The sequence below is a fragment of the Photinus pyralis genome, unplaced genomic scaffold, assembly GCF_008802855.1.
Source record: "Photinus pyralis isolate 1611_PpyrPB1 unplaced genomic scaffold, Ppyr1.3 Ppyr1.4_LG4, whole genome shotgun sequence".
NCBI classification, from domain to species: domain Eukaryota; kingdom Metazoa; phylum Arthropoda; class Insecta; order Coleoptera; family Lampyridae; genus Photinus; species Photinus pyralis.
In genome coordinates, this window is record NW_022170511.1 from 22,662,618 (window position 1) to 22,688,791 (window position 26,174).

General features: G+C 36.8%; 1 protein-coding gene across 1 annotated transcript in view; it reads left to right on the top strand.

The window, feature by feature from the left end:
- The window catches only part of LOC116168760 (protein dachsous), a 75,435-nt gene that overhangs the window by 23,096 nt on the left and 26,165 nt on the right, over positions 1 to 26,174 (top strand). The window contains exons 4-6 of the mRNA XM_031484741.1: positions 14,837 to 15,012; positions 15,101 to 15,517; positions 21,163 to 21,598. Of these exons, the coding sequence (XP_031340601.1) occupies positions 14,837 to 15,012; positions 15,101 to 15,517; positions 21,163 to 21,598 (1,029 nt within the window). The remainder of the gene's footprint in view (positions 1 to 14,836; positions 15,013 to 15,100; positions 15,518 to 21,162; positions 21,599 to 26,174) is intronic.

A 26,174-nucleotide genomic window follows, 5' to 3' on the forward strand; every position in this document is an offset into this window, starting at 1 on the left:
CATTTTCCCTAGCTTAAACGGTCAGAAATGCACGGTTCCCGTTGGTACTTTCTATGGGCGCCTTTTTTTCGGAGAATCCGAATCTCTTATCGTGTTACCCCCAAAGTTTTAGATTTTGATGACCTAGCTGCATCATAGTGTAATCAAGATTATGTACTGTGAAAATTTCCTATGGGCCTTGCAATAATAGTATGTTACATAACGAGCGTTGAAAGCGCTTTCTTTCCCACGAGTGTGATAATACCTAAAGGAAGCGAAGTAGAGTGTTGCAATAAATAATAATATCACACAAATGTGAAAGACCGTATTCAAGAGGGTTATGTACACAATTTTTCCTCCGTCTCCCACTAACAGAACAAATGATAATCATTTTATGCAATGCCTGTGCCTACTTAAGAAGCGAGATACTGTTAAAAGTATTAGACAGACGCTTACTATTTATGTTACAATTTCACAATATGCGAGTAGGTATTGGGGCACTTGGGCCTGGGAAAATTCTGGGAACCGTGGGAAAATTCTCCGTCTAATTTCGGCAGTTGGCCCGGATCATATTTTAGCAGTTTGCTCGGGGCGCTATGTTTCGGTAGTGCAAGTTGAAAAAAATGCCAAAAAGTTGGCTCGGGGTGCAAGTTCAAATTTTTGCAGTTGGTTCGGGGTGCCATATTTCGGCAGTTCGTCCGAGTTGCGAGATTTCGGCATTTGGTCTGAGGTGCGGGGTAATATTTCGGTAATTGAGGAATTCTAAAGGGTGGGCGGATACTGGTGAATGCTAAAACAAACCTTAAAGCTTACAGCAAGTTCCCTAAGTACAGTAAATAATCGGATTCTGTAGCGCTGTCTATGGGAAATCAATTGCAGGAGTCAATATCCAATATCCCCTCCTATAATTAATGAAACGAAAGGTATCAAAAAGCTTACCTTGCAATTAACGGAGCGGTAGCAATTACTTTGTAGGAAAGAGCAAAAGCTATAGATACGTTGCGGTAAACTTAATGTAAAAGCAAAAATGAAACAGTCTGAAGGCAAAATAAATTTAAGGAAAATATCCAAATTTACTACGGTACTTAAAAAACGTAGATTGCAAAGATGCAAAAGGCAAAAAGATTTAAATACGGTTAAACACCAAAGGCAAAAAGATGCAAAAGGCAAAAGATTTTACGTTTCGGTAAAACTTACGTTTTTACAAACCACCAAATGCAAAAGATTCTGAATTCGGTGCGGTAGAATTAATTTTAAACAAACAAACTAAATGAACGGTATGGATAAACAGTAAATTTACCGAAAATCTAGATAACTTAACGTCCTTACGATAAGCAAAAATGTCAAAAAGATCCCCTCTCATTGAATCATTTCTTGACGTACCATGCCAACTTTCAGAAACACAAAGCTCCTGGATTCGATCTAATAGTAGCCTAATCTTCCACGAAAAGCTAGCATCCTAAGACTTTGCTACTTCCCTGTCCAATGGAAGTTCGCCCAGATTATCATGATTAAACCCGGCAAACCACCTACACAATACAGACCAATCAGTCTCCTGCCTTTAATGTCGATATTTGAGAGAAAAGAATTCATGAAACAGTTGATTATAGCTTACTCCCATCCCATCAATTCGGATTTCGATACCACTCAACTATCCATCAATGCCACAGAATTGTTACCCATATTATGAGAAGCTTGGAGACAAAGCGCATATGCGAGATTGTACAAATCTTATCTAGCTGAGAGATTCTTTCAAGTTAAGATCAACAACACGGTATCCGAATATCACAAAATCACTTCCGGTGTGCCACAGGGCAGTGTACTGGGGCCCTTACTATATCTACTCTACACCTCTGACATGCCGAACATGGATCACACTGTAGTAGCCACTTTTGCTGACGATACAGCTATTCTAGCAACCAACGAAAAACTGGAAACAGCAGCGGCACACCTACAAAGTCACCTCGACGTCCTGCAAAAATGGTTCAACAAATGGCGTATCACAGTAAATACAGACAAGTCAGTACATGTCACGTTTACCAACAGAAGAGTCATATGTACACAGGTCAGAATTAATGATGCTACAATACCTCAAAAAACAGAAACTAAGTACTTGGGCCTACATCTAGATCAGAAGTTAAACTGGAATGCACACATTAAGGCCAAAAGAAAACAGATTGACATTAAGGCTAAACAAATGAACTGGCTAATTGGTAGACGATCCCAACAATCATATTAAAACCCATATGGACGTATGGGATCCAATTATGGGGATGTGCAAAGGCCTCTCACACCCAAATTCTACAGAGATGTCAATCGAAAATGCTCCGAACAATAACGAATGCTCACGTAACAAATGCAGAGATGTCAATCATGAAGCGAGCTGATGGTGTCCTGAAGCGACTGGCCACATGACTTACTATAATAACAATTCGTAGTAGAATATTACATATGGGGAAAGTGGCAATGGCCACGGCACCCTACATGACCTGTAAAAAAAAACCATAAAACATTTACTAATTACTTGTCTCATAAGTAGATTGTAAATTTGCAGATCAATAAAAAAAATTTATTAATTCGTTATGCCACGACGGGTTTTCCAGCTCGAAGGCGTGTCCTTGCAATAACGCTCGAAAATTAATTACATCCTTCCCAGACGTCTTAAAAATACGGGACTGGTGTCAAAATTTTTAAGAGCGCATCTAACGGATGTAATCTCGACTTAATCGGAGGTTCTTACTGTAACCCATTCAACTAATTACGGTTAATTATACTTATCCAAATAGTCGGAATGAAATCTCCAAATTAGACGGTCCAGCAATGTCCTCTTGTGCCTTGGAATGTGAGGTCGAACGGCGGAGTTTCCTATCACGTTGATATTTCCGTAAACTGCACGATCTTGTCGGTTTTAATGCTGGATTTCGCATACCATTACAAAAAAGGTAATTAACGGACCTAAAACTTAATCAGATTGATTCTCTTTCTTCTTCCCTGGCAAGACAGCTTTCGGTGGCTGTAAAAACAATTTAAATATTCCTACGGGAACGTATCCAAACGGCAAATTATATACTGCCTTTTATTTTCCTTAACGGGCGGCTCTACAAATTAACCCACTAATTTCTACCTTATTTCCACTTCTGCACAGAAATAAATATTTTCGGAGCGACAATCTTAGTAACGAAGCGCCCAACTTAAAACGCTTCGTGATACCGGGTGTTCATCTACAGAGTGATAACTATAACTGGTAATTTCAAGGCGGAAAACATTTGCTTCGTTACACAAAGTCCAAAGGTTTCGCGTCATTTAAAGCATAACAAATTCCCTCGCTGTTCCAAAGGTGCTTATCAAAGTGATGATCTTGAGGTTTGAGATCAAGGGGTATATCCTAAAAGCGGTTTACAGCCTGAAACCTGAAAATTATAAACTCTGAATTTCATTCTGTTTTTAGATACTACGTTAAATTCTGAGATCAACCTATTCCAGATAGTAAGTACTAATTTTTGAACCGTTTTTGAGAGTGTTAACTTTTGGTGCTTGACGATCTGGATTTAATTGTACTGTTTACTGCGTCTCTTACAGTCCTACACACATTACAAGTTGATAGAAACGGATGGCCATTCGCAGCAATTCATATTACCGGTCTAAAACGTAGGTCTTGGCTGGGTCTTACCATAGGTTTCCTTCTGTCAGAATTTGACAGATAGCAATACGTAGAATAAGAGACATCTACCGGTTAGCATTATAACAAAACTTCGATTAACTGTCGACTGACGTCGCCTGAAGATTTAAAAAATCATTCATACCCAAGTATACTTGGTTCATAGTATATAAAGCAATCTCTATTTGATATAGTTATCAAGATACAAAGCCTCAAATTCGGAATCGTAAAGGCTATATTGCCGTGTGAAATGGCAAACGGGCACTAAAGCATCCACAAAACACCTGTCCAGCTATCTCAATTAAACGCAAGTACTAATAAAGCCTTTAGAAGCAATAACGCCGAAATCGATTTTGACGTAAATGTTATTAATTTGAATAATTCAGCAGACTTAACCGCCTCCAAAATTGCAAACAATTAATTAACAAATTTTTAATTAATACCCGATACTCGATTACCACTCTGGGTCCGACATAGAAAAATTTAACATGAACACTCTTATCTAGGTCGTAATTTGGGTTCGATTAATAACAAAACCAATCATTTACAGATTAAACAAATTTATTTGACATTAAATAATTAGGCTGAAAGAAGAACTGACTCCCAGGGCCAGATAAAACACACCACGCAACAAGCGATCGATGGAACAATTAATTAAAGAAATCTGAATTACTTTACAGTGTAAAAATCTCCGGTCATAACTGCGATTTACAATAAATGACGCACAAACACAAAACACCAGGTGAAAATGCTTCAAAACTTCACTTCTCGACTTCAATCTCTTAATACTTGTACCACTCAACTTTTCTAAAATGTGATAACTGGCAAAACTGATTGTTTTGTAAAAACGTTTAACAACCGGTACGCTTATTTACAACCTTTTCCCTTTCCATTTATTTCCTTCCTCCTTCCTTAAATAAAGCGCGTCTTCGAAAAATCAAACAGCAACTTCAGCGATAACACGTCCTTATCTTGAAATTTCATTAGCGCACACAGCGATCAGAGAACTTCTTATCTACGACCGGAAAAAAGATGAGATAAAACTTTTACAAATACTTCGCAAATAATTTCCAGATTTTCCTTATCCACATTTACGATTTAAAAAAATTGTAATTCCCATACAGAGTGTCCCATCGTTATTGCAGGTAACGGAGCGAAATATGTAAAACTACCGCAAAACGTAATTTACACAACAATATCTTTTAAGGATTTAAAGGGATGTTTGGGAATGGATGGAGAGATTTATGACGCCGTTTTGGATGGCCTTGATGAAATATCGAGAATGTACAGGTCTCTTATAAGATCATAATGGAAAATTCAAAATAATTTTGAATCTATCTTACAAAACTTTGCGATTCTATGTTGTAATTGTTTGAGACTGGAAGCACTAACTGCTGTTGCCGTTGGCCTATTTGAGGCCTTTAGGGAATTTTGAGAAAGCCATTGGAAATGATTTTGAGCACATTCTGAGGGCATTTTAAAAATGTCTTGAATCTGGAGAAAATCACAAAAAGGACAAAAGATATTTGAGAGGATCTTAACGTAGTATCACTTTTTTGATTAAATGATCTTGAAAAGATAAAAAAAATGAGCTTATTATAAGATCCTGAACAAATCACAAGATCTTGCGACTTTTTCAGAGGGCCTTTAGCCAAAAACGGGAGCCCAGGGAAATTGGATGAGAGGTGAGGGTTCAGCGGTACATTCTTAAAGTTGTACATTGTATAAATAAGTATAATCTTCTAGCGGAAGGAATTTTCAGATCAAACTTTGGATGTACTGGAAAGAATCCTGATCTGAAACTGTTTAAACATTGTGACGGAATTTAAACGATTCTTATCTTTGTTACAGCTAAATGTCAAACTTCGCAGAGCCGAATTTTTTACATCTTGCAAAATTCTAAAATATACTGGGTGAGCATTTTGTCTGGAACACTGGATATATATCTTCAAAACAGCATTAAAAAAAAAGACCCAAAAAAAATTCTACCAATCTAAGTAGTTTATATTTGTGGTCAGTGACGTACTTCTGCATGTCCAAAAGGGGGCATATTCTTTAAATACATTTTTTGGATGGATATAGAAGCATAAAAAACTTATTCTTTACATAATCAAATTTAAGAGAAAAACATAAATTAAGAAAAATAGTTGTGTTAATCACTTTTTCTAGTTTGATCATGTTTTTTTACGTTGTCATGTTCAAAAAAAGGTTCAATCTTTACTAGTACCTCATGAAAAAAGTGACCCTGTTAGTTCTGTAGACGCACGCAACTGGAAATAGTTTTTCAGATTTACATATACATTTTTAATGATTTTTTGCTTTGACATAATTAAAAAAAGGTTTTTTGCATCGCAAACTAGTGAAATTATGAAATTAATTAACACAACTATCTTTCTTGATTTCTCTTAAATTTGATTACCTGTCAACGTAAACGGCGGGAGTAACTATGACTCTCTTATATGTAATATAAATTTTTTATGTTGCTATATCCAAAAAAAGAGTACTCTTTAAGAATATGGAACGAATACCAGTAGTTGCATTTCTGCTTAAAAATTAACTCTTTGTCAGCCACCCTCTCCCCAGAACAACCTAATGTCAAATGGAAATAATACAGTTATAAGGGACACCGTATTTGAAACGTCTTTCAATGCTGTATCCAAAAGTGAACATTTTTATCTTACCACGATAAGCATTAAGCAATATGAGAAAATTCCAAACTAGAAGATCCACCATTTGAAATGTTTAACATGGGGGGGGGGGGGGGATTGCATTGTGACGTAGAAAATGTTGCTACCTGAAAGTTAAACGTCACTACGAAAAACAATCTCAATACCTTATTAAAGGGGGCTTGTTCTAACTGGAATCCCATGAAGATGGCATATAAAATCTGCTGAAACTGTGCGATGTGCTTCTATAGTCTTGCACTTCTTTACCTACCGATCCCACGATGTGTTACTCTGGAATCCACTCGTTGGAATGACAACTGAGTGCGCGGCCGGTGAAGAGTGGCCCATCCGTCCCCGCTGGTATGTCATCCTTTTGGTAAATTTATCTAAGAAAGAATTTCTATGAAAACGACTATTTTAACAATTATCTCTCTATCAAGCTATTTCACATCATTCCACATTTTTAGTGAGTCGAAGTCGCGAATGTCAATGGATAATCCCGAAGATATAAATTGTCAGAGCATCCCGTTGGAAGCGAAATACATTTTAAATTCATACCATGTAAAATTATCATTTCTATCAATACCCACTCCTCGCCGATTTAAAATGAGTTGCATTCAGCTGTACCGCGCGCGCGTATGTTCCTTTTTTCCAACTCTTTACAAATTTATGCGAGCGTGAAACACACCGAACGCAAAACTCTCGGACCTCCTAAAAATATTCCCGATTTCGTTGCATACATTTCTGAACACATCAGCAAGCTGTATGGGTTTAAATTACAGCCAGAAATAAATTACATCGCCGATACAATCTGCGAGCGTTTTCGATTTAAAAAATATTACGTATACGCGTTTACGCCGTAAACCCTTCGCTGATCATAATCCATTAAATGTAAAAATCCGTTCGTGACGAAACAATAATTTATATTAGAATATCACCTTTCCTCGTGTTTGTTGCAGCGGATGCGCTAACAGAATTTATACGTTCTTTAAACGTTAATAGATGCGTTTTTCCATTTATAATAATTATTTATGGAGTTGTCAGATCTGTGATTCATTTCTTAGACATTCCAGTACACGATCAAATCCTTCGGTTTATTTTCTTTTTCATACTTTACTTAATACTTATCAGATTCTTTTATTGAAACACCTTATTATGGTGTCAAAATAGTGAAGCGAACGTCATGGCTTGAGCACTTCACGACGCTTTAATTTTAATTACCACTTACCTATTTATGGTCTCGTTTCAAATTTACCTAGTCGAGTATTCGCATTCTCTTCATTTCTATAAATTTGTGGTAAGCAATGTATCGCTGTCGAGGTTACGTCTTGAAAGTGACTTTGCCGCTTGTCTTGATCCCCCTTCCCGCAATCACTGAAGGTACCATCGACCCGTTTGGTAAGATTTTGGGGGTTTCAAACAGCAAACCAACTTTTCAGCAAAGTAATAAATCGAATGTCTCCGAAACGTTCAACTGTAGTTTCCAAACGGTGGAATTCGCTAGCTTGTTAATTTCATTTTTTATTTTATATCGAACCTTGAGCGTTTATTTCTTCTTTTAATTGTGAACACCACTTAACATGTTCGCTTAATGAAAAGAAATCGATACATCTTCGTACTTACGGGGAAAAATAAGGCCAAATGAAATGTGTTAAATATAACAATACGTCAGTATTAAATTACGTTATGGTCTAGTGCATTTTCTTTACCTCCACCCGAAGGTCTGAAATGGAGTATTAATTACATTTATAAAATCACGCGTCACTGTAAACAGCTCATATCTCGTAAAGCAGACACTTCAATCGAGAAAAACAAATCTTCCCGATATAAAAAATGAAGTACCGTTACTGCATCAGAAGTATGGTTTAATAGTACGTGATTAGAATATTGTGGCCGGAAACAAAACCTCTAATTTCCCCACATACAGTAATAATAAGCGATTACTGTGAATAAATTAATCTTGTCGATGCATCAAAAATAAAATTGGACCGTTTTGGTGGCACTGGAATTTCCAAAGCGGCGGCAGTCGGATGCAAGTTGATCCAACGAGGTGCATCCCGAATACAATGGCCGCTTTTCACTTAGCATACTACCGAAATGTCGTCGTCTTTTAACCGCGAGACGTACCACGCATGCAGCAGCCCTTCAACTCTCGAAAAATAATTGCCTCCTTCCCTTCCTTTGAATTCGTTTTGCTTAAATGGTAATGAGATTTCGGTGAGAAAATCTGTTGTTCTACTTTTTGACAGTATAAAAGGACACTGAGAAATATATATAAGCCGGATAATAGAAGCTAAATTTTAATCAATTCTATCTTTAAAAGGAATAAAATTGACTTTTACGGTCGGGTATTTCGAGAGAGAATTAATGGAGATTTAAACGGGCGGTAAAGACAGAGGCCTACAAATTTAGATTCATTTTTTTCTGGCTTCTCGGTTAAATTAGGTTAATACTCTAAAGCGTCGACTTCGGTAAAGGTTTTTCGACTAGTTTAGTTTCACAAAGCCCAATAGTTAAATGTAGAAAGTCTTCTGCTAAGTATTGTCCTGTCCGTCGGAGATGTCCGCCCATACCATCCATTGTCTGGGAAGAATTCATTTATTTTGCGCGACTAAGCATCGGGATGACTATTTTAATTGATAAGGCGTTTAATTTACATGCTGGTGAGCGCCGCCACGTACTCATCAGGAAGAAGTCACTAATATTAAGAAGGAATGTTACATAATCAAAAGAACAAGAAAGACAGTATTTTATAATTAATTTAAATCATAGTTGGTTCCATCACGTCACGCTGATGTATTCAAGGTGTGAGGTTCATAACCTAGCAAGTCATTTGTAGTCTTCAAATCTCTTTGTATTCAATTTGAAATGTTTAATAGCCATTTATGAAACCGTGACATACCACCCCCTATGGCCTATGCTTAACTGTAGATTCATAATTGCACGCGGAAAAAGAAAGATCATCATTTGCGAGATTTATTCGTCTCTATTAAAATTATTGCTATATTCTAAATCCTTATATGCGGCTTAATTTATTTTCCTTTCAGTACGCGATTCAAAAATGCGTTACTTATGGAACTAATTAAAGTTATTTTCTTCGCAATCGGAATTTACAAAGTCGAGCCTCTATGGGGAAGTGTTAGCAAAGACCGGTGGCAACTCGTAATTGATTGTAATACCAGCTGATTGAAACGTAGTGTAGTGATAATACAGGCACAATGACTGTGAAATTAATTGAAATTGCTGCTTCATTTTGGTGTTATTTAATTAAGCGCAGTATTACGAAAGTCGTTCCTTCTTTTTCTTGTACGTAACCCAGAAGCTCTCATCTTTTTTCGCTATAACACTTTGAATCCGTATAATAGTGTAAAAGCTTGAGCTTTTGTATGGCTTTCATTTTATTTCATCTCACCATTTTAGACCCTTTACTCTTCCATTTTACGATGGATATCCCACTAAAATTGGGCCTAAAAAAATGCCTGTAGTTGATCCAATCCTATATGCCTTGGAAAAATTCTATTATCAGCTTTGTTTGATTTTTGAACCATAGCCAGATGTCATGTATACTGTGTGTCCTATTTTAATTGAGACTACAGTAGTGTATCTCAGCTGTTTTTAAAGGTAGAGACTTGCGGTTTTGGAGGCCGTATGCCCTTTTTGTGTGAAACTTTTGTTTTTGAAACACAGGGTGAAAATGAAAAGTTTATCTTTTTAGGACGTTATCATATCTTACTACCCATGTAAGGCAGAAATAAAGGGGAAAACTACCTATTTTATATATTATTACGGAGAATCTAGTGGGGCGTAGTCAAAACAAATTTTGGGACCACCGTTTCTGAGATTTTACCCAAGGTTGGTAGTTTTTGAATCCCATATTTTGTGTATTTTTTAGCTGATGTATCACAACCTATATTTTTTATATAATTATATACAGTGTGCCCAAGATAAGAATGCACAGCATGGGGAAATCGGAAACCATACGGGATATACAGTCGGTCAAATGAGAGAAAAGTATTTTAGGGCTTAGTAAAATGATGTTTTAAACATTCGGATATTCCGATCAGTTCCGAAGGTATTCGGTAAAAACCGAAATTGACCATATTCGTTTTTATTTTTCTCTTTTGAAGCTCTATAATCTACAAGATGGTGCCTACAGATTTTCACTACGAGCGACGTATCGTCTTTAAGAAACGATCATTAACTTCATATAACAGGGTTTTTTTCGATCATCTTCGGAACTGATCGGAATTTCCGAATGTTTTTTTACGAAACCCTAAAATACGCAACTTTTCTCTAATTTGGCCGACTGTGTATCTCGTATGGTTTCCGATTTCCCCATGCTGTTCATTCTTATTTTGGACACACTGTATTATATCATATTTTTCAAAATGTTGGAATAGCATGTTTCTACCGTTAGCCATTACTCGTATTTTATTGGTATCGATACCATAAACGAAACAAAATCTCCACGAATCCCTGGTCTACTATTTAAAAACAGGTCGTTATTGATTTTCATGGCTAAAATTAAAAAATATATAGGGTGTTGCACTTAAAAATAGCTCTGAGTCAAATCTCAGAACCGATGGTCCAAAATTGTTTTGACTTCGCCACTGGATTCCACGTAAAAATTTTCAAAATAACCCTTACATGCATAGTAAGATTTGATAAAATCCCAAAAATGCTCGTTTTCAACTGTTCACCCCGATCTCAGGATTGATTCTCCTTGTGGTATTAAAAGTTTCACAAAGACCTTCAATTAATGCATCGAGAAATTCTAAAAAAATTGAAGAAAATTTTATATGATGAACTTGCCTAATTTTTAATATCGAAATTGAATTCTCTACTCTTGGATCACCAATTTTGAATTTCAATCTCGCACTCGAACTTCAGCGTGGAATTTGTTACATAAATATCTATTTCAACCTTCCAAGAAAGTTTTAAAAAATCGCGATTATAAGACCTTAAGAGATCTCAAAAATTTTTATTCGCCCTTAAGAAAGTTCAAGAGAATTTAAGAGTATTAAAGGGTACTTAAAAATAGTTTTTAGAAATTTAAACACCATTAACACTCTGTACGAGCTCTCAAGTATTCTAACAGCTTCTAAAGTGTTTTATTGCCTTTAAAAATACACACAAGACACTAATATGCGTTAAGAATTTTCGAAAGTACAAGCATCTTCAAGAACTTTCTAGAAACTTTTAGACACGTTCATTTGCCTTTTAAAGTATTCAATGGCCTTCAATTCATGAACCAAAATAACCAAAATCCTTTGTCTACATCAATAACTACATTAGAAAATCTGTTCAAGCAAATGTTTCTCATAGATCGATTTCTTTAGGAATATTAAAATTAAAATTTATTATGCAAAATCCGAAAAATAATCGGCCACTACTTTATACAAATCAAAACATTTAAAATAATTCAGGAAATAATTTGATCTTATGTCTCCTCGAAAAATGCCGCTCCATTTAGAAATATGGAAACAGATTGCTTTATTGGTACAGTTGAGACATGAGTGAAAAACAAAATGTCAGTAGGTCTTGCCAATCCGAGCAAACCGGCTTCAGTGTCTATGCAAAGGAATAAAATGCCAATATTCCATCGTGTTGCTACTAATTTTGCCCAATTTATGAACTAGTTTTTGTTGCTTTTAAATTCCCTGCCCTGCCGTATGCCGTTGTATATAAAATGTTATTTATCGCACAAGGCGCGACGTCACTCAACTTTAAAGAACTTGCTTTTAACGAGCCGTTACTGTTAAAAATTCCAAAAAGAATCTTTTCTGTGAATTACAATTTAGTTCATTTACTCGCGGTTTGATTTTAAGAGCGCTCCTACTCGAAAATGTTCCTTCGCGTAAATTGTATCATTCGTAAATGAACGGCCTTGTTACAAATTGGGCTAAAACTACCGTACCAACACAAAATTAAGGTGGCAGGTAACCCGCACTTTGTCACCCATCTGATTCAACTTGCATACTTTTTAACGATGCGGTTGAAATGTAGCAACAACTTGCTGTATTTCCACTTAAAAGAAAACTAGTTCGATAGGAACTCGCGCGAAAGAATTGTGCGTGGTGGCTAATGAATTTTTTCACCGAAAATCCTCGCAAATACACGAATTAAAATTTCTCGATAATGGCACGCGCCTGCTTTTATAACTTCGCTCAGAATTCAATTTCGGCGCACTTAAAATGGTGTGCGATGGTTGGCGAAAATCAACTCGGAATGAATCTTCAACGGTAGAAAAAATTTACGCACAAAAGAGTACGTCTCGACTCGAGAACTCGAGCAAGAATCTGTCGCTCCCCCACACCGCTTTTGAATCTCATCCGGTAGATGAGTATGAGATACCCTTGTAAACAGACCGCAAACCTGCATTTTGTCACGCGCTTGGCTATAAACAGAACTTGTGGCAACCGCGCTCACTATTCGCAATACGGTTTTTGCTATCGCTGGTTATCACCAGACATACTCTCGTTCACGTTCGCTATGAAGCGGTACATATGTAAATTTTTCCCTAGAAATTCGAAAAAAATACTTTTTTTTAATTCTAAAGCGACCACCCGTTACAGCTATTTTTAGTTTTCTTTAAACTTGAGAATGCCTAAGCACCTCAATGAGCTTTTTAAGAGCTTTAATTAGCCGTTAGGGTTCATTAAAGTTTAAGAGCCTGTATGAAAAAGGATTTGGTAGTAAGAGCCTTCAGGAGTCACCAACGGTTTTCTCTACAAGAGTTTTCTGTGGCATCCATTGCATTCTGGTGACAGGCCTGTTAAGAGCTTCAGTGAGTGCTGAAGGGACTTGAACAGCATTTTATAATTTTTAGCAGTATTTCATATCCGAATCTTGAAAACTTTAAAAACTCCTTACTGGTTTTAAGGGTTTTTAAGTGCATTTAAAGATCTCTAAGAGTATTTACGAGCCACTGGCAGTTTCTAAGAGCTTCCAAATGTCTCCAAGGGTTTTTCATACGCTTTTAAGAGTCTCCTAGTGTCTTCTCGAGATTATGAGTTTCTTTAATTGGCTTTTGGAATCCTTGAAAACTTTCAAACGACTTTTTATGGTATGGTATGAGGGTGTTTAAAAGAATCCGAGTGTCTTGAAGAGTTTTTAAGAGTTTAAAATGCTTAAATGTTCCCTTAAAGGTCCCTAAGACTCCCTAGTAGTGACACACAGTCTTCAGGTGCTTGATGTACACAGCCACAACCATCGCCAGTTCCCAATTTCTGTGTTCCTTCCGCCACATTCATGTAATCTTTCAGTTTCAGCTTAAAAAATATATCGCGCCAATTACTTTTGCTTAAATTCTAAATGTTTTGATAGTAACTGATGGTTTGCATAATGCATTGAATTCATTAATACCGCATTGGTTGTCATATTTTCTTTAATTTATGTCAGAACGTATTCAAAATCTTCAACTGGCTCATTCTGAACGTCATTAGAACCCTCGTAATTCATTTACTAAATTTGAGTTGGCGAGCGTCATTTATATCTGTATTCTAAAACTTTGTGATAACGTCAACAGTCTAACGCCGACTTTCGAAGCCTCATCTTATCGCGTACATGGGTATTCTTACTGGAATGGCATCTTGAGCGCGTTATGTACCTGAATATAAAAAAAGTGCATTATATTAGTTTCTTCTAATCTAATACCTCATGCAGACCCCACTTTTCTTTTTTATTTTCATTCATCCTGATTGCTGACGTCCATTGTTTGATTATTTCATGTAAGCTCGGACTTGTACGATACGATGGGCTTCTGCAGAAATAAATCGCGGTTTGCTACAGAATGTCTAATTAGGAATCTTTTAAGTTGCAATTAGATACTTTCAGTTAACCATTTTCTTCCTTAATTAATTAAAAACTGGCTGCAGGATTTTTTTATAGAAACGGCAGCTCGTTGCGCTCATATTTCTATGGATTGTAAACTGGCATTTCCTGATTTATCGCTTACATAATTTGAGATTTAAAAATTGTAGAAAAAAATCAATGTATAAGGTACTAAGGTCGATGTTATCGATCTTCCTGTTAATAAATTATTCTTGTGTTATGCTAATGACTCGGAGCATGCATTTGTAAGACGACTAAATTCCCACATCGACTTTCTCCCATACTTTTTTTTACTAGCATTTCCAATTAAAGAAAATTGAATTAGAAATGGATGTAATTAACACGACGAGAAAGCATCTCACTTGGACGTGGAGGGCGCGTAATTAATGTCGAGGGTATCCGATATCAAACCCAGGCCAATTTATAAACGCATTTTTATTCTTAAACAAAACACCTAAACAAACCTGACATCCATAATCGCGAATACAAAGCCGGTTTCTAACAAGCAATCCGTCTCTCTTTACACATAATACTATCTAGTAAGGATATAACACAAGAGGGTAGAGAAAAACAAATTGTATGTGTTGTATTTCCTCGCGGGAGGTACTGCGCCTTTTTAATAGATTTCGATAAGCTATTCATAGAATAAGCTTTTTCATTCCAATTCGTGGTGTTTTCAAAACCTTTTGTTTCTTTTTAGGTCACCACGCCATCCGTTACTCCATATATTCCGGCGATCCCGATGGATTTTTCCGCATAGACGCTTCGACCGGCTCAATCCGCACGGCGTCCACCTTGGATCATGAGATGAGAGCCAGCATTCTTCTAAACATTCAGGCGACGAGCGGCAATCCGCCCGCTTATGGACATACCCAAGTAAGAAATCATGTTCGGTTTGTTTGCGGTGAATAAAGATTAAATTCCGAGGAAGTTGGTTTTAACCTTCTCTCTTTTTTTTCTGTAGGTCAATATTGAAGTTGAAGATGTGAACGATAACTCCCCCGAATTCGAATCGAGCACGGTGCGAATTTCGGTACCTGAAAACGTTGAAATTGGAACACCCATCTACGCGGCCAATGCGAGGGATAAAGATTCGGGTATTAACGGAGTGGTCCGCTATAAGCTGTCGAATAACGCCCTGAAGGCCGGTCTATTCTCAGTCGATCCGAAATTGGGCCATCTCACAATCATCAGAAATCTGGATTACGAGACCGTTCAACGTCACAGCCTGATCATTACCGCTTCCGATACCGGAGTTCCGTCCCTTTCGGCGAACTTGACCGTTCTCGTCGAGGTCCAAGATGTTAACGATAATCCTCCTGTTTTTGAACGGGCGGAATATACGATTAAAGTGCCGGAATCTCTTCCTGTCAACTCACAGGTATTTTGACCTAATTAAATATGCCTTCTTCTTTGTAATGGGATTATCCTCTAAGTGGTTAAACCAGGTAGCGACAATGACATAATCTGTTCGGGGTCTACGTGAAACTTGGTTGTAGAACTGTCGCAAAATTAATAAAAACAATACTGCCTTTCCCACATATGAGACCTCCAACGTAGAAAATTTATAATTAATTATCCAGTTATAACAATTTTTAGTACGTGGTTTTTTAAAATGATTAATACCAATCCCACCTCTTGGAGAAATTAGAAGCCGATACAATCTGGAGATATTTTGAAAATCCTCTCGTAGGTCACTGATCTAACACCCTTTCATAGAACCAGAGTTTCTCCTTTTAATAACGGCCTGCTTTAATCTTTTGACAGTGATGTGTTGGGGTAGATGCTCTCGTGTGTTTTTAAGCCTTTTATACCAACAAACATATTATAGTTCGTCATTCAATCAAGCATGATGGCTATTCCTCCTGTACTATTTATTACGTGATTAATGAGCACACGTTCGTGATTGCAATTAACTCCTCGTACGTTGTTTTAATTAGATTTTCTTTAAAAATGTGTTTGCAAGTAAGCTTTCGCAATGCAGCCAGTAGAATTGTTAATGGGGAGCAGTGTTCTTGTTAATCCAAAGCAAATCCCCCATTGAGGACGTCCAAGAGAAAGTTATCAGAGAATATACAGGGTGCGACATGTCCGATTACCCGTATTTAAGATTTCTTACCTATGTGGGGTAATCTCGCCTCTTATATGAGGCTGCACTGTCGTACGGATGTTATGACTTGGGTAAACGATGTTCGTATACTAAATTTCGTCATTTGCACTGATTGAGCATATACAGGGTGTTTAAAAAAAGGTCCGATATATTATCCAGGTACCTACTCATGAAAAGAAGCTAAAAAGGAGCTGAATTGCCTCTGAAACACTTAGTTTACGGAGCTATGTTTCTTAAGATTTTTGAGGTCATATCATGAGTAGTATACGTGGATAAAATCGGGCCTTTTTTTTGACACACCCTGTATATGGTTTATTGTAGACACATAAAAGGCCCGCGCACTTATCACATTTGTGAAAATATCAATAAAAAAGAAAAATACGCGGTATACAGGATGAGTCTAAACAAGGGTTTTTCGAAAATTTTCCCCGACATATCGATCAATATTGTAAATTGCGCTTTTTATGATGTCATCGACTATTTATTTATTTTATTTCCTTTTGGCATTCCCCTTTGGTAAATATCTTCTAAATGATAAAAAATAAACATTTCAAATTTGGTATGCATGTGTAATACTATTTACGAATACTCATAAGAAAATTAGGCTCCCCATTAAAAAAATAACGATGACGTCATATCTTAAATTTGGGACACCGTCTATAAAATTCTATTACATGAAAAAGAGCGCGTTTAAAATAGTAACTGATGTGCATCTTTCAGAAAAAAACCTTTGATTTTTTAAATTTATTTTAGAGACCCTGTATATGACAACTTATTTCCAATCGATTATAAGCTACACTCATTTTTGGTAAAATTTCATCACTTTCGCAAACCAATTTTTTTCATTTTGGGTTATGCTTAAATTAGTGCGTATTGTAAGTACTTGATCAGGGAAAGTAAATTACTTGAAAAATGCAATACAGTGTGTTCGAGAAAATAGGGTGCTCTAATTATCGTTGATGTTTGGCAAGATTCGAAAAAAATGGTCATATATTTTGTATGCGACATCACGATCTAACCGGTGGCATATTAACATTTTCGGTATCACTTCCGTTTAAACAGGAAATCGATGCAACTTTTGTTTTTGAAATGCAATACCTATGTTCTGTTCGGATCTTTGAAAAGAGTAATATATTTGCTGCAGGACAACCTAAAATGTGCACATGGTTGATATACAAAAAATGGAAAAATTCGTGATTCAATATTTAAAAAAACTGATTAAATCTAGCATGCCGTGTGCTGTCAGGATGCGCGGTGTTTGTTATGTTATATGGGGAGATTGCATCGTGCAACATTGAACAAGTTGATCTAGGCCTTTTCTATGTAACACAACAACTACCGCCTATCATGACACCACACGGCATGTTAGATGTCATAAGTTTTCTAAACATTGAATCACGCATTTTTCCATTTTTTTGTATATCAGCATATGCATATATTACTATGTTATCATTGTGTTGTTGTGCAGCAAACTGATACACCTCTTTTCAAAGATCTTAAAAGGCATTGCCATTGCATTTGAAAAACATAAGTTGTCTCCAATTCCGGTTGAACCGGACGTGAAACCGGTAGTTTCAATATGCGATTAGAGAGATCGTAATGTCACATATAAAATTATATTTAACAAATTTTTCGTATCTCACGAAATAAAAGAAGTGACCCCTAGGGGAAAACAAGTACCATTTTTGATGTACACCAAAAATTCAAATTCAAATTAATTCACGTAAATTCAAATTAATTTACGTTAATTCAAATTGAATCACGTTAATTGACATTAATTCTCGTTAATTCTAATTAATTCACGTTCGTTCAAATTAACACAGAGGGGTGTACACCAAATATTCAAAGTTGTTTCCATCTAGAATTTTTCGAAGGCAAATTTTTACCAGGACTAGAGTTTGCGAGTAAAATATTTGAACGGCGGATTTTTTCTGGGGACAAATTTTTTACACAAGTATACCAGGGAACAATTTTCCAAGAGCAATTAAATCAATCTTAAATTTTCAAGACGAGAATTTTTCCATGGAGAATTTCCCCAGGGCGAATTTTTCGGAGACGAGATTTTAAGTGCCAAATATTCCAAGGCCTATTTTGTTGGAGGCTAAACTTTCCGTATGCGAATTTTCTGGAAATGAATTTTTCGACGACAAATATTCCCAAGACGAATTTTGAGGGGACAATTTTTGTGGGTCGAATATTTCAAGGGCGATTTTTTTACGTTTCTGGAGACATGTTTTCCGCGCAAGTTTTCGGGGCGAGTTTTTTAAGCGAGTATTCCAGGGCATAAACTTCCAACGCAAATTTTTCTTTGACGATTTTTTGGGAACCAAATATTCGAAAGATGATTTTTTCAACATTTTCTGTAGACGAATTTCCTTTTCTGGACGAATGTTTCACGGGCAATTTTGGGAGCTTACATTTTCCGTAGGTAAATTTTTCGGAAGAGAATTTTTCCATAGAGAATTTTCCCAGAACAATTTTCCTTCTAGTTTTTGGGAGTCACGCAAATATTACGGGAGGAAAATTCGTAGATGCGAATACTCCCTGTATGAATTTACGGGTTGAATCTTGCACGGAAGCATTTTAAAAGGCGATTTTTTCATAGCGAATTTGTCTCGTATATTTTTTTCGGAGGACAAGCCTTTAGGGGTCAAATATTCCAGGGGCGATTTTTAGAGCGCATCAAATTTTCTGGAGTTATTCACGCAAGTATTCTAGCGAAGGTAGATTTTTACGAGCCTTTTTTATGAGAGCGATTTTTCTTAGCGAATTTTCAGGAGATTTCTAAGGGCCATTTTTACAGGAATCGGCGATTTTCGAGAAACGAATTTTCCAGGGCAATTTTTGTCAGAACGAGTGTTTGTGGGTCACGCAAGTATTCCAGGGAAAAGCTTTCCAAGAACGATTTTTTCGTGTTTAAATTTTCTGGACAAGAATTTTTCCAGGGCGAGCCGTGTTTTTAATGTCAAATATTCCAAGGGCGATTTTTCGGGGCTAAATTTCCAGGACAACAATTTGTTATACAATTATTCCAGGAAAGAATTTTCCGGTGCGCATATCCCCAAGGCGATTTTTTCAAGCCTACATTTTCCGGAAGCGAATTTTTCCATAGGGAACTTTCCCAGAAGAAACTTTTCGGGAACAAGTCTTTGAAGATAAGACAATAGTGATTTTTACGAGGCTACATTTTCAGGATGAGAATTTTTCTATAGCGAATATCTCCAGTGAGAAACTTTTCCGGGAACAAGCATTTAGGGATGAAACATTCCAAGGGCGATTTTTTAAGCGCAACCAAATTTTCTGAAGCGAATTTTCTGGGGATTTATAAGAGCAATTTTTTCAGGAATCGATGAGTTTTTAGAAAGGAATATTTCTTAAGGAGAACAAGTACCATTTTTGGTGTACACCAAACATTCAAATTCAAATTAATTTACGTTAATACATGTTAATTCACGCTAATTCAAATTAATTCACGTTAATTCTAAGTAATTCAGACTAATTCAAATTAATTCATGTTAATTCAAATTAATTCAGAGGGGTGTACACAAAAAATTCAAAGTTGTTTCCCCCTAGGGTGACCCTCTTATCTCGAACACAGTGTATATGTATGTATTTATTGAAAGTCAAGTAGACTTGTGTTTATTGTTTTTTTTTTCTTTTTGGGCTGAGGAAGTGGTTTCCAGTGAAGGTCCTGAGATAAAGGCGAATAAATTGGGCCGAGTCTATAGGTACATAATAATAATAATAACGGCTTTATTTAGCCACCCATTAACTTGCAATAAGGAGCGTCTGTCTAATACGGACAGAGATATATTTTGCACCATAAGTACAACACCGCACATGCGCAATAGCATCCGAATGTAAACAAGTGAAAACCATAGGCGGCGCAAAAAGGGGTTCCTTCATCTTACATTACGAAGTGGCTGTAGCTTTAGGCTATACATATATACGTAATGTATTATCTATATATACAGTGAGCGGCTAAAATATGGAAAAAAATCCGGTGTTTGAAAAATTCTCACACACGTCTATCATAATTTTCCCTTACGCATTTTTTGCACTACAGAGGAAATATACAGGGTGCGTCATAAAGTATCTTCCGCTACCAAAGATAATTTTTTTAAATGGAACAGTATTTTTTTAAATCCATTTTCGAATTCTGTGTCAAATTCTACGAAAATTGATTTTTAAAAATACTTCTTTTACAAAATCAACTTTGGTATCGGAATCTACTTTCTGACGCACCCTGTATATTTTCTGTGCAGCAAATGAACAAGAAAAAAGTGTCATAGACGTGTGTGAGCATTTTTTTAAACCTGACCCATATGGTCCCCAGTGATTCACGACATTTGTGGTGCTGAATGCCTGGTCTAGGTATCATAAGGTATGCCACGCGATTGTTTTCGTTCCGTTCGCGAAAATGCGCTTTAGAAGGTCGAATTTTTCACCAATAAAATGATTTATTTGAATTTTAGCATTTGTTCATATTATATTATATTATTATACATTAATACTTATGGGCTATGTAGTATGAATACTTTAAAAATACTCATGCCAATGCATGGAATAGATGCTATAGGCAACCAACTCTACACATTCTCGCTCCCGATGGTGAGCAAAAGTCACGTGAACGATTCGAAATGTTTTTTATTGTAATGACGCCACCACGAACTTTGTCGATCGCCGAATTTGACGCTTGTTATAAAACGGAAAACGTCGAGAGGGGTCTCAAAAATTCAAGTAGAGTTTTAAAACGTAATGACAGGGCATATAGGTTTTCCTCTATGGACAGGGTTAGCGAAACCTTTCTTCAGGCAAACTTGAACACTACTGAACTAACCAAAATAACTATAGGAGGAGAAATAGTTTTCACCCCTACTTGTACTTTGTTTTAATTTAATCCTTTCCAATTACAGATTTTGCAAGTAACCGCCCTGGATTTGGATACAGGAAACAACGCCCGCTTAACATACCGTCTAATCGCGTCCAACGATTCCGTCGGCGAATCATCTTCAGAGATTTTCGGCATCTTTCCCAACAGCGGTTGGATATACCTGCATCGAAATTTGGATCGCGAACATCAAGACGCGCATTACTTCAGCGTGATCGCGACGGACAACGGAACGCCTAGCCAAACGGCAACGGCGCGGGTTGTAGTGAAAGTGTTAGACGCTAACGATAACGATCCAGTGTTCAGCAGGGAAGTGTACGAGTACAGCGTCGAGGAAAATGTCCGAAGAGGATCCTTTGTCGGTAACGTTACGGCGACGGACGCGGATGTCGGCGCGAATTCCGCCGTGCGATACTATTTGATTCCAAGCAACACCACCTTCCAGATTAATCCCGTTACAGGTAAGCCAATTCGCACCTGCACCTTTTCGTTCGGCACCTACCTACCTTTTCTTTTTAACACATATTTGTAGTGGTAATGTATATAGGTACGTTTTAAGTTAATAGCCGTTTCGTGTAGGTACTTTTGCTTAAATATTTATACAACGAAATGTTTTTAATACAGGACATTTAAGAGTAATATAATACAAATAAGCTTTCAACCCCAACCGCCACTTTCCCTTGTTAACTTTAGTTTCTTAATTACTTAATGCTTTAACTAAGATGGTTATTAAATATTTAATTACCTTGAAAGTTGATGGTGCCGTGCGCGTATTTTTATTATTGCCTAATACTTATTATTTATTACGATCAAACAGCGCCGAGATGTTTTATGACAAAACGTCTTACTGAAAATTTAGTATCAGTAAATGACATTCATATTATATATGACCGTAATTAATCTTTTGGCAAATCCGTATACATAAGATGACATTAAGATGCGTTTTATTATTACACTCTTTTTTCTTAATTCGTGACAATTTTTAGCTCGAGGTATTCGTATTCATCTCGTTCCCAATTCTTAATGACAAATGCGTCATTACGAAGTTGAAAAGAAATGCAGATTCAGAAATGTTAAAATCCCATCGTTTATCTTCTCGTACGTAATCTTTTAACGGAAGAATGAATACGAAAATTAATGTAACTGCATGCGTGTAATTCCGTTAAACAGCACAGAAAATGAAAAGTCTGGATAAGATCAGATAACTTGGCAACGGGAGGAATCAAGTAAAAAAACTCAATAATTTGAAATAAAACGCTTTAAAAATGAACAAGTATAAATTGTGCAGATAAAGGGCATTTTTTAAACCAAAATAGCGTAGTAAATGGTTGGGGATGCTAGTTTTGACATATGCCTCGTCCTCACTTTTCACTTACCCTCTTCCGACACTTCATTTTCAAGATATTTGCTTCGTCTTCGTTCAGACGATTCATTTTGCCTTTGAGAGTACTTTCCTCCGACAAACCGTTTTTGAGATATTCGCTCTTAAAAGTTTTGACATCATGAATGGATATATTTCTTCCAGAGGTCTCAATCACCCTTTACGAGTACCCTCCTCCGACTATCTGTTCTTGAAATATACAAACCAATTCATTTCGATGACACCTTTCATTGCAAAACCATGAAGAGCAGAACGTATGTTCACCCACTCCCCTCCCAACTTTACAAAAGTTATAGTTGGCACCAAGTTGAAACCAATTGCACCCTTTACTTTCAATAACAGCATAATAATTCATGGAGGGGCGAAATTTGATGGCACACCTTCAACGTACAGGCTACTTATTTACAAAAATTCCAGGACTCTAGACCGGAGTCCTAATCGACCGGCGACTAAATTTCACGCAACACGCAGCAGACACGATCGCCAAAGGACGGAGGGCAAGATCCAGGTTGTACCCTCTACTATCATCACCAGCGCTGGCGCCAACAACGAAGGTACACCTGGTCAAGAGCTACGTTCGCCCCGTGCTGACATACGCCTCTGCAGGCTGGAAGGCGTATGTTTCGAAGTCCAACTCCACCGCACTGGAAGCGGTACAATCCACCGCGCTGCGCGCGATTACCAGAGCCCCCTACTTTGTTTCGAACACCACCATCAGGCAGGACCTGCAAATGGACACCCTCGCCGAACACACTCGATCGCTTATTGATGTCAGAGACATCCACCTTTATCCTCAATCCCATGTATTACCATAGACTATCAATGATGAAGCAGTATATGAAATCAGGTCTAGACTTTCAAAGTATGAGGTACCCACCTAAGATATACATACCAATGAGCGTCATACTTTTGTGTATATTTTGGTAGATTTAAGATGCATATATTTTATACCTTGTGTGCCCAAATTTATATTTATAGAATATCCATACTGGACGTAAAATACATATGTCCAATGTCCATAATGAATGTACATAGTATATGCAATGTATATTCCCTGTATATTTTGGATTTAAAAGTTATATACATAAGATATCGAATTTTAATTTAACCATAGATGCTTCTAGTAAAAACAAGTACAAATTGTGCATAATCCTTGTGCAGGTAAAGCGCATTTTTTTAAACTATCCTACGAAATTTCTTCCATAAATAAGAAAGTGGGCACTGCACATCCTACACAAAACCAAATTTGCTACATTTGCTTTTATTCCAAGTGTCTATGTATCAAATTTTATTTAAACGCCTCCATAAATAAGAAAGTTGGCACTGCGCATGCGCAAAACCAAATTTTGAAACTGGCGTTAAATTTGGTTTTATTCCAACTGGCTATGTATCAAATTTTATTTAAATTCCTCCGTAAATAAGACAGTTGGCACTGCGCATGCGCAAAACCAAACTTTGAAAATGGTGGTACATTTGCTTTTATTCCAAGTGGCTATGTATCAAATTTTACTTAAATGTCCAATGGTTATATTTCTTCCAAACGTCCCAATCGCCCTTTGTAGGTACTTTCCTTTGACAATTCACTCTTAAAGATATAAGGAACTATAACCGATCACGACATGGGATCGAGGAGGAAGACTATGGTTAGTATACATTAATTCCTTTCGTTCAGACCTTTCATTAGAGTACCATGAAGGATAAAACTAGTTCCACTCCCCCCACCCTTTCCCCTCCTCCCCGTACTTTGATAAGAGGACAAAAAGAACAGCAGTAGTTTGTAGAAAACTATTCCTTTCGTTGAGACCTATAATTAGAATACATGCTAAATCTGAGACCAACTGGCTGTCGTATGTAAAAGTTATGCACATTTTACTTTCAAAAACAGCATCTCAGGAAATAATTCGTGGGGGGGGGGGCTCTTTTAGACAGCGAAATTTGATGGCCGTCTGGCACACCTTCAAGGTATAGGCTACCTACTGCAAAATATTCCAGGACTCTAGGACCATTCCCCTAGAAGTAGTTCAAAACGATAGAAGTGGGTCCGGACGGACGGACGGACAAAACGCAAACAATAGCATTTTTTTTAATTCTTAAAAAATGCGCTAAAAACATAGCTATGGCTTTTGGGGAGTAATGAATGGAAAATGCGCTGCAGTTACTCGGGAAAACCTTTTCACTTCTTTACAGATGATTCGGCAATCGATTTAGAAAATGATTTTTAATTTTAGGATTGTATGTGCCATACTAAGTATTTTTTATTACCCATCTTCTTCTCTCCATGTATAATTAAGTATGGATCCCAGCCAAAAAGGATATAGAATCTTTTATGTAGATTATTAGGACTCTAGGACCATTCCCCTAGAAGTAGTTCAAAACGATAGAAGTGGGTCCGGACGGACGGACGGACAAAACGCAAACAATAGCATTTTTTTTAATTCTTAAAAAATGCGCTAAAAACATAGCTATGGCTTTTGGGGAGTAATGAATGGAAAATGCGCTGCAGTTACTCGGGAAAACCTTTTCACTTCTTTACAGATGATTCGGCAATCGATTTAGAAAATGATTTTTAATTTTAGGATTGTATGTGCCATACTAAGTATTTTTTATTACCCATCTTCTTCTCTCCATGTATAATTAAGTATGGATCCCAGCCAAAAAGGATATAGAATCTTTTATGTAGATTATTATTATTAGAACATTTTTTGCTATGGGCCACCATTTACGACTTATTTACAAAAAAATCTAAAAAAAAGGGTTTTTAACATCCACCTCAACCGTTCCACCCGCAACCATCAGTACTTTTACTATGTTGTTTAAGACACCTTTGCCTACAACTATACCAACTATACCAAAATTCACTTTTACACGAATTATTAGTAGGCAAATAGCGAGGTTCGCCGGTAAGAAAACACATGTGTTTAATTTCGTTCGACGACGCAAGAAGTAGAGACGGAACCGAGAGAAGGAAGAAGGTTTTAAATAGCAGAGGAAGACGTGAATCGTGACTTTTTTGGTGGTGGACGTTGATCGTTGTTTGGTGGGCGCTTTTAGTTTATGACAGTCTGCAGTAATCGGGTTTATTTTTGAAAGACAGTCCGTGCTTTATGAGATTTTATGAATACGTCCTTATAAAAGTGAGTCGAGCTGAAGCGTTTGTCTACGCTTACGAAAAAGTTAGTCGTTGTGTATATCCTGCGTTTATAGCTTATGTGAAGCCTTTTTAAGGTGTTCAAGTTACCCGTTACAAGGAGTTTTTTCCATCATGCCAATGTTACATTTGCAAGTTTCCGAAGTAATCTCAGTTGGCCTCTGTTTAAAGAGAATCGCAGTTCTCAGACCAAATTCTCTGTTGGTACCCAAGGTTATGCCAGATTTTTAAATAATCATTTTAAATTCATTTTTTTGGGATTGTGGGACTGATCAAGGCTGTTGAGTTTTCTCAAATGAATGAAATTAAAGTCTTATCGAGATTTTTCGTAGTAGCGGATGCTGGACGTGCCATGGAAAAATTATAATCATTTAGTAGTATAAAAGGTTAGTACCTGTGTATTACGTTTATTCGGTTAAGGGAAATGATCGCACTGAATGCTGAGGATTTAGATTTTCCCATGCATTTAGGCAAGTGATATGCCGTACACCAACTGACACCTTTCGTC